At 36.7% G+C, this 12,498-nt stretch overlaps 1 protein-coding gene across 1 annotated transcript in view; it reads left to right on the top strand.

The window, feature by feature from the left end:
* The window catches only part of frem2a (FRAS1 related extracellular matrix 2a), a 64,895-nt gene that overhangs the window by 29,045 nt on the left and 23,352 nt on the right, over positions 1 to 12,498 (top strand). The window contains exons 5-7 of the mRNA XM_046862055.1: positions 2,574 to 2,699; positions 4,196 to 4,447; positions 10,069 to 10,218. Of these exons, the coding sequence (XP_046718011.1) occupies positions 2,574 to 2,699; positions 4,196 to 4,447; positions 10,069 to 10,218 (528 nt within the window). The remainder of the gene's footprint in view (positions 1 to 2,573; positions 2,700 to 4,195; positions 4,448 to 10,068; positions 10,219 to 12,498) is intronic.

The raw sequence follows: 12,498 nt of genomic DNA, 5'->3' as shown, positions 1-12,498 counted from the left end.
TGGGAAAAAAAACTCCACGGTATCCCCTGTGAGCTAATTACCAGTTTTTACGACAGAGTTTGTTGTTGCCGAGGCCACATTCCCATGGGAAGCTTGACATACTGCAGAGATGTGGCTTTCTCTAATGTCAGGATTGTGAAAGAAGAGAGACATTTGACTAGCCTACATGCTCCAGGCCTGTAGGCCATTGGGGTTCTATATGTATGGGATTAATTTCACTTTTAAGTGTCTGCGTTTTTTTGGTAGCCGGCAGTGTGGATCTGTATTCATTTTTCCAGATGAACTCTTATCCACATTAAAATTTTACCACTGGGCTGGGTTTTTCCATCAATTTTTCTGATTGGGGAGTTCATCTGCTCTATGATTACACACAAGTCTTCATGATTATACTGCAGGTTCAGTTGCCTATATCCAGTGACCGATGTAGAAGAGAGCACTTGTCTGAGGTTAAAAAGTTTTTGGTGTGAAATGCATGCTGCTAGTACATAGCTTGTGTCCGTGGAACAAGTATGAAAAAGGAAAACGGCGTCCACAGGGATAAAATCTAGCCCCTGTGCTCTTCTACATCAGTAATTGGCTGTTGACATTGATGTTGTTTTGTAGTTTGTATGAAGAACATTAAAGGGTTTTGATTTCAGCAGTATCCATTGAACCCTAGTGCTAATTATAATCTTCTGTTTCTGAAATGTCTATCTATTTGTAACAATGTTTGGAGAAAAACAACGATGATTTCAGGAAACTGAAAAATGAATTAACAAAAGTTTGTTATTATCTCGAGAATTATTTTCTTACAGTGGGTGGTGTGTGTGCGCAATACAATAGCTTGTATTGCTTGATCGTTTAATTGTGCATATGTAATTTGTTGCATTTAAACCTAACAGTTCGAATACAGGACAGTTGGGATGCATTTATTTAATCACAAATTCATTTCGCACCCACAGTGTAATTTACCAAGTCTGAATCTCACTTCAAGGACATTACAGAAGGGCAGGTTTTACATTAGCATTTTACATTCATAACATTTTAGTGCGTGTTCTTATCCAGATAAGTGCAATGAAGTCTGTTTTGAGAAGCATATACACACTAGTACAATGATCTAATGATATTTTAACCCACACTAAACATACTTTGTACCCTTACCATGACAAAACCATACTTCTTTTTTTAACATTAAGCGTTTTGTGAAAAGATGAGTCTTCAGTCTTCATTTCCAGACAGACAGTTTCTCAGCTGTTCATGGTCAGGGTCAGTACATCCCACTTGGGTGCCTGAACAAAGAAGTGTTTTGATTGGTTTTACATTAGCATGAGCTCATTTTGAATGCTTGAGAAAAAAAAAACATTCTATGCATGTTTGCCCTCAATCAGTTTTATATTTGAGGCATAATTACACGCATAAGAGATAACTTGCATTTTTACTTTTCCAGGAGCTCCAAACATGCAAAAACCAAATATTTAATTTGTTTCTTCTCCCAAAGTTATCCACTGCGCAAATGACCCCATTAACTATACGAATTTATTAAACAGCATGTGGCAATTTCTACTCTTATTTGAGATCTTTCTCTAAATCAGGGACTTTGTGTTTAGTTTTATTAGAGAGATTTTGTGCTAGGCTTTAGAGCTGAATATATTTACATAAATCAAAAACAAGAATGAAACATGCCCAATTAGTATTACTCTGGCTTCTTTATCTCTAGAAAAATCTGCAGGAAACATCTCAATGTTTCTAGTAGGACTAGGTGGGTAAGTAATGCAGTGTTTGAGTCTCCGGGGTGTTGTGAAAGATCAGGTTGGGTCTGAAAGAGGTGAAGAGAGAGGGAATAATGTCTAGGGAAATTGTGGTCTCAAAACTGGGCTCTCTTGCTTGTTAAGACCTGGAAGAAAGTGTGTCACTCCTTGTGAAAGGAACCAGCATGATCTCCAATCTATACATTGTTGTTTCTTCTGTGTTTCTCCCTGTCTACATCCCCTAGCCTCTCTGTGCTTTGTAATGAACAGTCTAGAGATGTGAGTGACAGATCAGGATTAATGAGTCCCAGCATGGAGATCTGGGACGAAAGCAGAGTTTGAGCTTTTACTTTATTTTTTATTGGTCCCATTGTTGAAGATGGAAAATAGCTTGCATTTCACTTTGCTAATTGCACAGAATAGTAATAATATAAAAAAAAACTCCTTCTTTTGATTGGTTGACCTTCACTTCCTCAATCTGTTTGATGCACTATAAAAACATTTTTGAATGTTCACTTTTCCTGGTATTTGAAAACAGAAAAACCTGAATGCATTCCTATTCAATTGACAGTTCCATTTACTGTGGCTAATAATAATGTGGAAAGAACAAGATGGGAGTTCCATACTGGCATCTCAAATCTATTTGAAAAATAAAATGTGGAACAATCTGGGCTTTGCACAATTTTTTTTTATGCTTAACTTAAGTTTAAGTGAGGCTCCTCAACCATCATCAGTCCATCTTTGATAGTTCTTTAAACTCTATTCTTCTCAGCTGCACACTTTAACTGTTTCTGACATTTTAGCACACCAAGAGAGGAGAATAACAGTTTCTCCTGTTTTTGGCAGAGTCTACAGTCTTCATTCCCCAGGCAACTCTTGTTGTCGAGGAAGACATTGGAGAGCTGCTGGTACCGATACACAGAAGAGGAGACTTGAGTGAGGAGCTGATGGTGCTCTGCTACACGCTGCAAGGTACATTTCACCATCTGTGCCACTGTAGCAAATATAGATTGGTGCAGGCGTTGGAAAGCCACAGTAGCATCCAATACTTGTTACTGGGATCAAAATAGTAGTTTTTGTTTTGGAGGCATTTCAGGACTTAAAGGCTACACAGTAGATCTTCTAACAGATTGTAATCAGAGGATAAATGATGATTTATTAATCAAGGAATATCCCATTAAAGGGTGTGCTGTTATAGAAATATAATCAGTGACAAGTTGGTATGATTTTTTGGCCATGAATATTTTGTTAAGAGTGTCTATTTTGATTTCTTGTTTTTTTTATTTAATTCAATGTATTTTTTTTGTATTCATTTTTATTCGTATAGCGCTTTTAACATTGGGAATTGTCTCAAAGCAGCTTTACAGAGATAATGTGGTAAGAAAGAATCAGTAAGATTGTTCTACATAAGTGTATGTTTGTCCCTAATGAGCATGCCGGTGGCGACTTTGACAAGGAAAAACTCCCTCAGATGGCGTAAGGAAGAAACCTTGAGAGGAGCAAACTCAATAGGGAACCCATCCTCATCTGGGTGGCATCGAATGTTCATTTATTACAGCTAAATGATGTTGAGGTGTACAGTGATGGTGATTAAATAAAAAAAAACTCAGTGTAACAGACTGTTGACATTAAGTACATCCAAATCCAACCTCAAAGCTCCTGTCTTATTCCGTAATTTTATGGATCCCCAGGCCGTTGATGAAAAACCAGCCCTAGCTGCACAGTGTGGCCTCCAATCGAAGAGAACGCCATCTAGAGGCAGGCCGGGACAAAGCAGGCAGGTCCGGAGAGTAGTGGATTTAGTGGATAGTATAGAGAGATTATATAGTTAGTATAGAATTATAACATAATTATATAATACTAGTAGTAATATATAGTATCATATTATAGTTAGTTTAATCAATCACAGTCAATCACACAAACATAACAGCACTTTTTTTTTTAAACGCTTTATTATCAGCCTTAGATTATATAGAGCATCTGTCACAGAGCTCTTAGTTCCCTGCACTGTTTATATAAAAAAAGAACAATGTTAGAATGAGTGCATTCATATAAGGCTGTGATTGAAATTATACAGGTTGTAGCTGAAATACTGTCAGAGCTACTTTTATAGAAAGCTAATCAACACTGTCTGGCCAAGTAGCTTTTGAGGTGCAGTATAAATTAGCTTCATATTTTGTTAAAGATTAACACATCATAAGTTGTATGAGTTTGCAGATACCATAAGTTCTCAACAACATTGCTAGGACTTTAAAATAACAGCATTATATCTGTCTGGCACAAAGTACTCTTTTGACCAAACAGAATAGAAAATTCACTGTGCTGTAGTAGATCCATTACTGTCATCTTTGAAGATGCTTTCAAAGAGGAAATCATTTAGAATTTATTTTCAAACACATGTAGCCATTTTAATGTATTGTTTTTGTGATTTTCTGAATTTTCTCTGTTGTCTTGTACGTTTTATGTAGGTTCAGCTACAGGTACAGTCCCCAGCACCGTTCTTTCTTTCTCTGACTACATCTCCAGACTGGAGGGACAGAGCAGCATCCTACGTTTTGAAAAAGAAGAGACAGAGAAGAATTGCCGCGTGGTGATAATCGACGACTCACTATACGAGCCAGAGGAAAGCTTTAACGTGTCCCTCAGCGTAGTATTAGGTGGCCGCTTAGGATCTAAATACCCCAGCACACGCATCAACATCCTGCCGGACTTGGACGATGGTAAGAGACTACATACAGATATTCCTAGGAGATATATTTTATTTTTATCAACAGCTTAAGGCAACAAAACTTTAATAATCCATGCTGAGTGATACTAACAAGTGGTGACAACTGAACTTGATCAACCAAAAATAATTTAGTTGGATAAATAGGTACCTCAGTTTTGCTTAAGTACCCAATTCCCAGTGTATTCTAATAAAACGGAATGCATAATACACAGCAAACTCATCACTGTTGAGGATAATAACACTCTACATTAAAGGAAAACATTAGAGTTATAATATCTCAGTCAATTGTATGGACAGCATCAGCTTTTTGGAGAATATCTACGGTTTGTTTTAACACACAGTACACCAAGTGCACAGGAGTGTCTTCACTCTAGAAGCTTTATTTCCCATTATATGCCTGCAAGAATGGATAACGATGAGGTTGTTCAAATCCGCTTGCTTCTTCGGTCTATAGGGAATCATTGTGTTCCAGTTGTAAACATGGAATATTTGTGCTCTCGGCTCTTTTTGTGTTTCCGGCTCATTGTGCTCCTTCTCCGATATGATAACAGCAGCTTATGGATTACAGCAGGTATGAGCTATTTCTGTGAGATAAATTAAATTCTCAGAATAATATACGTTCACAGCATGCATCTGGAGACACGCACAGTAATGTGTGCATTTGTATGTGCCTGACTATCTACTTATAGCCTGCATCCTCATTATAACCTGGTCATAGATTAGCTAAAAAAATTTGTACTGTGCTGTAGGCCAAGCAGGTGGATGGTGGCATGAATCATTTCTTTTTATTTAGTTCTTTTTGGTTCCTATGCGGTCTAAATGGACCTGGACCTTTCTTATTGTTTTACTCATGCTCAGGATTTGTGTTAATGTTAGATGGTTGGAGGAAAGTACTGGTTGATAAGAGCTCACCCTGGGTTGCTTGTTTTGACATGCTGCAGTATGTAAAGTGCTTTTAAACACCTTAAATCCCCTAGTGCATGCCACACACACACACACACACACACACACACACACACACACACACACACACACACACACAAACAGATGCCCCAAGGTGTTAGAGGTTCCAGAACCATGTCACTGTTAACCATCCTGAGAGCTATAAATTGCATCTCTTGCATATTTAACTCTCTTGTCATCGAATCAACATTGTAACCACTCAAACATTTATTGAATATATGCATGTTTATGGGCCTCTGTGTTTTAGAATTGTCTCTTATAAGGTACACGTACAGACACGGGAATGATCCACAGACGTTTGTGTTCATAAAGTCAGGCAATGTAGTTTCAGAAGAATGTAGCAGAATAATATGGGGATGAAAATCCAATATAGACATTACCAGAAAAGCTTTGTTGTTGACCTTTTATTAGCTATATATCCATACTATATAAACTATACAGAAAGAGGCACAACGTTTTCTGCATTCAGTAGCATTTAGACCCCCACAACACCTATAGAAAAATGTGAAGTGTTTCCTCTCCTGAGGTGATCTAACATGTGCCTTCGAGTGTGAAAAGAGGATTTAAGGGGTGAGTGATGGGGGCTGGTGCGTTCAGGTAAACAGACTCTCAGGACCTCTCAGGCTTTGCTGGCATGATCTTTTTTTTGTGTGTATCAGACAATGGGAGTGTGATGGCAGTAGAGAGTTCAATCTTGTTATCTCGACCCTTTGCTCTGTTGAAACTCAATTTCACCCCAATCTACTTCTACTACTGATATATGTGTATATGTGTGCACTTATATACACTGAGGGTCCAGATGTCCAACCATACAGAAAATCTAGGAGTTTTTTTATTATTATTTTAATTATAATCAGTAATAAACAATTTTTTTTTACGAAACAATAAAAGTAAATTTTCAGTATTTTGATGAATTAATTGATTTGGCTACACCATATTTACTGATATATTTATATATATAGTTTGTTTAGATTTTCAATCAATGATGGTTTGGTTGCAGTGACAGTGTCAGTTCTAGCACTCTTGCCATCTTTTAAGTAAAGGAAATAATTAGAATATAACACACACCTCCCCATGGAACAGCTGAGCAGCCAATTGTCCCATTACTTTTGGTTTCCTGAAAGATGGGAGGGTGTGGGGGGTGGGGAAAGAGTAGGTGACAATGGGGGATGCTACATCACATATAAACATTGCTGTCATTTCTACACCTTTTACCTAGTTTGGATTTACTAATAACTAATTTTTCTTCCAAAACACTATAAAACAGTACAGTAAAATAACAATATAATTTTTAATTGCCTGAATATTTATGGACCTGACTGCATATGGTATGCAAAAAAATCTCCTGTGATTTTTTTGGAGACACCAGTCTGATACAACGCACACATAGAATGATGCACAACTATAAAAAAAAAAGCTCTATTTAGCATTAGTTCTGCAGTTGCTGATGGTGGAGGTCAGGAGAATGGCCAGTTTGAGCTGACAGGACTGGAGCAAACCAGATGACGGTCAAAAAAACTGAATAATGCACTTTGCTAAGGACCATATGGCAGTAAAAAAATGCCTTTGTGAGGGCTCATTCACAGCTAGGTGTGCACTGCATGATTTTAATGCAAGGTGGGGGGTGGGGGGTGCCCATTTTATCAAATTTGCTCTATTCACCATAAAGGTTAAATGGCATGCAAAAGTCATTAATGTTGCTCAGTAAAATAATTAGGAAATTGTTCATATTAGCTGGCTCATTCTGTATGTTACTGTGACTGTACAGTATATTACTATGGTTACAGTTGTTTATAAGGCAGCTCATTAACTTAGAGCAGTGATTAAACTGACTAGAATTATCTGCTCCTGCAGTGGTCTGAAAACACACACACACAGCTAAATATGAATGTCTTGCTCAGACTAAACCTGAGGTAAAATGAGCTATACTGTGCATCAGGTTTGTGGATGAGACAGGTTAGGTTATTCATGTATGTGCTCATCTTAACTTCATAATTCTCAAAGCTTTTATATAGTATACACACTCTGCATTCTGTCAGTGGATTATTTTTAGAAAGCAGTATTTGATCTGCCATATATTCTATCCGATTGCACTCATTAATATGATGTGCCATACAACACGGAAAAGAATTGGTTTGCATAACACACATCATCTATTGTAATGTATTGTAAAATGGTTAAATACATTTGGGAAAATGTACATACTATATTGATTCTCTTTCTCTCTCTCTCTCTCTCTCTCTCTCTCTCCCTCCCTCGCTCTCGTTCCCTCTCTCTCAGCTTTTTTCTCTCTCACTCTCTCATGCCACTTTTCTCTTTCTCCTTCCTCCCTCTTTGTGAACGCTAATGGATTTTTTCCCCCCAAAACAAATACCTTCCAAAACCCGTAGCTCGAAGTTGTTTGTCCATTAGCACTGAATCACTACTGAGATTAAAAGCACAGTGAGGTGGTGTTGAGTTTCTGCAGAACAGAACTGGTTCATTGTGCAGTGATACATTTACTGCTGTCAAAGAGTTCTAATCCATCTGTCAGTGTGTCCAACAAGACCACACACTTAGACAATGCAGAATGTGTGCCTGAGACATAATTATCTGAGGACAAAAAAGTTTATTTCATTGAACTCAGATGGAGTCATTATCAGTCACTCTGCACCAGCAGTAACAGAAACACAGCTGCAGGAAGAAATCCCTTTGGTGCTATGAAACATAAATGCAAACATTTCTATGTAAACATGTTTCTGTCCTCTCTCCATAAATCTGTAGAATGTCTTTGGAGAGCTTATGTCACTTTTGCTTCTAATTGCTACCTCAAGGCAGACAGAGCACTGTTATTGCACTGGAGGCTGAATTATCGGTTTTGTCTTGAGACCCTCAGAATCAAAGCACCTCATCGAGCGTGAAGCATTTAAAGGAACATTCAAGCAAATGTGATATTTCACATCAAAATGACAACTTTGATATGTAGCCATAGCATATTCACAAGGTTGTATATTTCTTTCTGATATGCCTTTGTTCAGAATGACCAGCTGCATCTGAGTCACAGCACTTCACCCTTTGTTGTAGAAATAGCAAAAGTTACTTTAAGAGCAGAGAAGATGAGCAGGTCGGATAACTACTGTTTTATTTCTTTATTTGAACCAACTTGACTTCACTGCTTTTTAGGCCCTTTATTTATCACCCTCTTGCCAAAAGCAAAATTTTCACCCTAAAACCCAACAATTTTTTTTTGAATCAGAACTAGGCTTGTATCTACGGACTCTGATGTTTAAAAAGCATGACAAGTTTGTGCCTATAAGGGACTCGGGAGGGAAACAGACTTGCACTGTTCTGTTTTCAGACGAGACTCTTGCTGTCTGTATATAGCCCCAGAAGTGAGCTTTTTTTTGCACTGTCCGAACATATACCTTATCTGTCTTACAGGCAGGCAGCTGAGTCAGATACTGCACATTGCTAGACCTTCTTCTCCCTATAAAAAGTTGACTTTAAACCTATTTATGCACAGAATACATGTTTAAATAATGAATTGTAATTGAAAATGCACATTTTTTTTTGCTATTTCAAAGCTATGTCTTTGTCTAATATTTGCAGTGCAAAGCTGTACATCTTGGTAACATTTGCTTGAGCTTGCCTGAGATTTCACCCTCTTGCTATACCTACATACATAGACGTGACATATTAAATTGGGGGGGGGGGCATAATTTGACTAAGTAAGGATTTCTGCCACACTGAGCCACCAGGAGAGCTTCAGTCTTCTTTAGTATCAATTCTAATTTATCAAGTCTCTAAATCTGTCTAGAGCAATGGACACGCATCTTCTGTAAAACATTTCCTAGTTGTTGCTTTGATGCATGTGGTAAAGAGCACTTAACATGCCAACTCAAAATCTTCCATTGATCTGGAGCCACAGATTATTGTATGATTTCCATAATTATCAAGCTGTGATAGTTTCAGAAAAGGGTGCACAAGATATCATTGACAGTGAAAATGGCCTAAAAGTAACCATACCGGTGGGAGAATTAAGTCAAGTCAGGTAGCTTTTATTGTTAGTTCAAACATATACATCTGGTAGAGTACACAAAATACACACAGCTAATTCAGACTGCATAGACAAATAGAGGACCAAGTTTCAAATATCACAATAATATATAGTAAAATATTAACATACCACAACATGATGTATTGTGAACATAACATACAATCATATTGTGTATTTACTTTGATAAATATTATGTAGGTGTACATCATTGAAGTATACTGTGTATAGTGTTTTAGCATCAACTGTTTTATTAGTGTGGTGTGTGTGTGTGTGTGTGTGTGTGTGTGTGTATGTTAGTCCAGGAGGAGGAAATATATCAGGAATTAATGTGGATTGCTGGCTATTCTAGTTGGTATAAGCTTTTGGATGAAAACAAAATCTCTTTTTGTGTGTTCAGCACGATTTTGCTGTTTTTTAAGTGGATTTAAAGCTGTGAAATGCACCATGTCACAGAATAAAGGGCCTGTGCTGTATAGCGTTTACTCCTACACTAAGTGTTTATTTTTATTAACGTTCTCAACCATTACCTTTCTTTCATTTCAATAAAAGTTTTTTGAAATTGCTTTTGCAATAAAATTGGTTATTGATGCCACTAACATAATAATTTCCCACAGCTCCTGTGTTCTACTTCGGAGATTCAGAGTACAATGTGGATGAGAGCCAAGGTCACATTGATGTGCGAGTGTGGAGGACAGGAACAGATCTCTCCAAAGCAGCCACAGTCACTGTCAAATCCCGTAAAACGGATCCGGTGTCAGCTGAAGGTATCGATATGCACCACGTTTGCAATAAGACAGAAGGGAAATGTATTAAGGATGACTGGTGTTTGAGAATATGAAACTAAATTGTGACTTGATTCCCTCTCACATTACTTTCTAATACTTATTTGCAATCAAGCGTCAGCGCACACACACACACACACACACACACACACACACACACACACACACACACACACATAACTACAAGGGTTTTGTGTGTCTGTTTCTATAAATATGTTGAGTCACGGTTGGAGGTGATATTAAATGAGAGTGCTACAGATAATCTCCTACTTATCAGTAAGTTATTGTTATTATTCTGAAACCATTAATGTTTAATAATATGATATGTGATTTCATTCTTTGCATGAACCTATTATGCATGCAGACAACAACACAGACACACACACACACACACACACACACACACACACACACACACATTGAAAGGCACATAGGCAGCACTATCGAAGTCAAGTCTTTCATCATGCTGTGTCTCTTCTTGAATAGCAAACATGCACTAAAGCTACTCTCACCATTATTCAACCCTTTCATTCAAACCAAGGAACAAATCCAAACAGTTTTGTCATTTGTCCATTTGTATAATTTGTGTTTCGAAAAGACACTTAATCTGTTTACTCTTAGTTTCTCTTTAAAAGGTATTTATTAGGATGGTACTTCACCTCTCATTACACACCACTCATTCACTAAGGACAATGTGTTCTGGATATCTCAGTAAAATGAGTTAGCAAAAAAATGACCCCAATAGACACCAAATCTGAAGCGGGATGGTGTTTTTCATGATTCCAATCCACTTTATCCTGAAAGAACTGAGATGCTTGGTCGCCGGTATGATTTTGTCCAATTGGAAATAAATAAATAGTTCTTACAGTTTTTCTCAGTTGCCTAGGAGCATCTCTCCAATCATCCTTAATATTTGTAAACCAGTAAGTGCATTCTCAAAACAATTTGTACAAACAGCACAAAACATTGTATTTCTTGCAAAAGTCTGTACTTTTCTCAAAATCCTTAGTTCATCTCTCAAAAGTAAGTATTTGTGTCAATAAACATCTCATTCCCATCAGAATAAAAAGTCGCTTTGTCATTGTTCACCAACAAAATCATCAAAATGTTTAGTCATGCTGTCAGTATGATGGTGCACAGTTTCAGGATTTATTTATATAAATTTATATATATAAACTATTTATATAAACTAAGGTTTGGATCACAGTGACTGAAAATGCACAAAATTGGACTTCCTTCTGTATGGCATCTATGAATTTCAGCAGCACAAATTAATTTATTTGATTGTATATTTGATTTATATTGATTGTAAGAGACCGGACAGGATTCACACTTTTAATGTACTGTACTAGTGTTCGTTTTTTTGTTAGTTCATCCATTTTCAGAAATTATAATTCTTTGTTTTGCTCTGTCTGTATAAACTCTCCAATTGAAGGTTCATGAGAATTACCTTTGACCTGTTTTAGAGAACTAGTTGATTATTGGTTGATCTGATGCCGTTCACTCGCCTTCATTAGTGACATTCAAGATTCATCTGCACAATTCACCAATTAAAAAAAAAAAAATTAAAGATGACAGATGATGACAACTGGTTTAACTATTTTGCATTCAATGACTTATGCAATGAACTGATGCCGAGATGTTTTGGGGGTTCAGACTATTTAGGTGAAACCAGTATAATATATTTTGATCAACATGACAAACAACTGATAGTGTAAAAAACAGCAGACAATTGTACACAATCGATTAAATTAATGTACAAAAGCATTCGCAATATGATCAAAGCAACAAAAAATTTTCTTATGATGAGCACAAATGACTAAATGATGGATAAAATGTGGAGGTTGAACAAGTAGTTTTGAGAGTTCTGAGAAATCCTCCAAAACAACTGAGAAAAACTGTAAAACTATTTTGGAAGAAGTCAAATAATGTTATCGATATGAGACTTTTTAAACTGGAATCTACAAGAACAATAACAAGAAATGAAAAATAGGCCATAGAAAATAAAAACAGGTACAGAGAAGATAAAGTTGGCATAATAGATAGACAAAGGTTTTTAGGATTCTGTAAAAATATCAGTAGCATATCAAATATATAAATAACAGACAGATAGATAGATAGATAGATAGATAGATAGATAGATAGATAGATAGATAGATAGATAGATAGATAGATAGATAGATAGATAGATAGATAGGCGATATCCCTGTAATTATTTTTCCACAGTTTTTATTTAGCTTAGTAGTGCTAAAACCTTTTTCA

Source organism: Silurus meridionalis, chromosome 11 (genome assembly GCF_014805685.1).
Source record: "Silurus meridionalis isolate SWU-2019-XX chromosome 11, ASM1480568v1, whole genome shotgun sequence".
Lineage (NCBI taxonomy): Eukaryota > Metazoa > Chordata > Actinopteri > Siluriformes > Siluridae > Silurus > Silurus meridionalis.
This window is presented reverse-complemented; position numbering and strand designations above follow the sequence as displayed.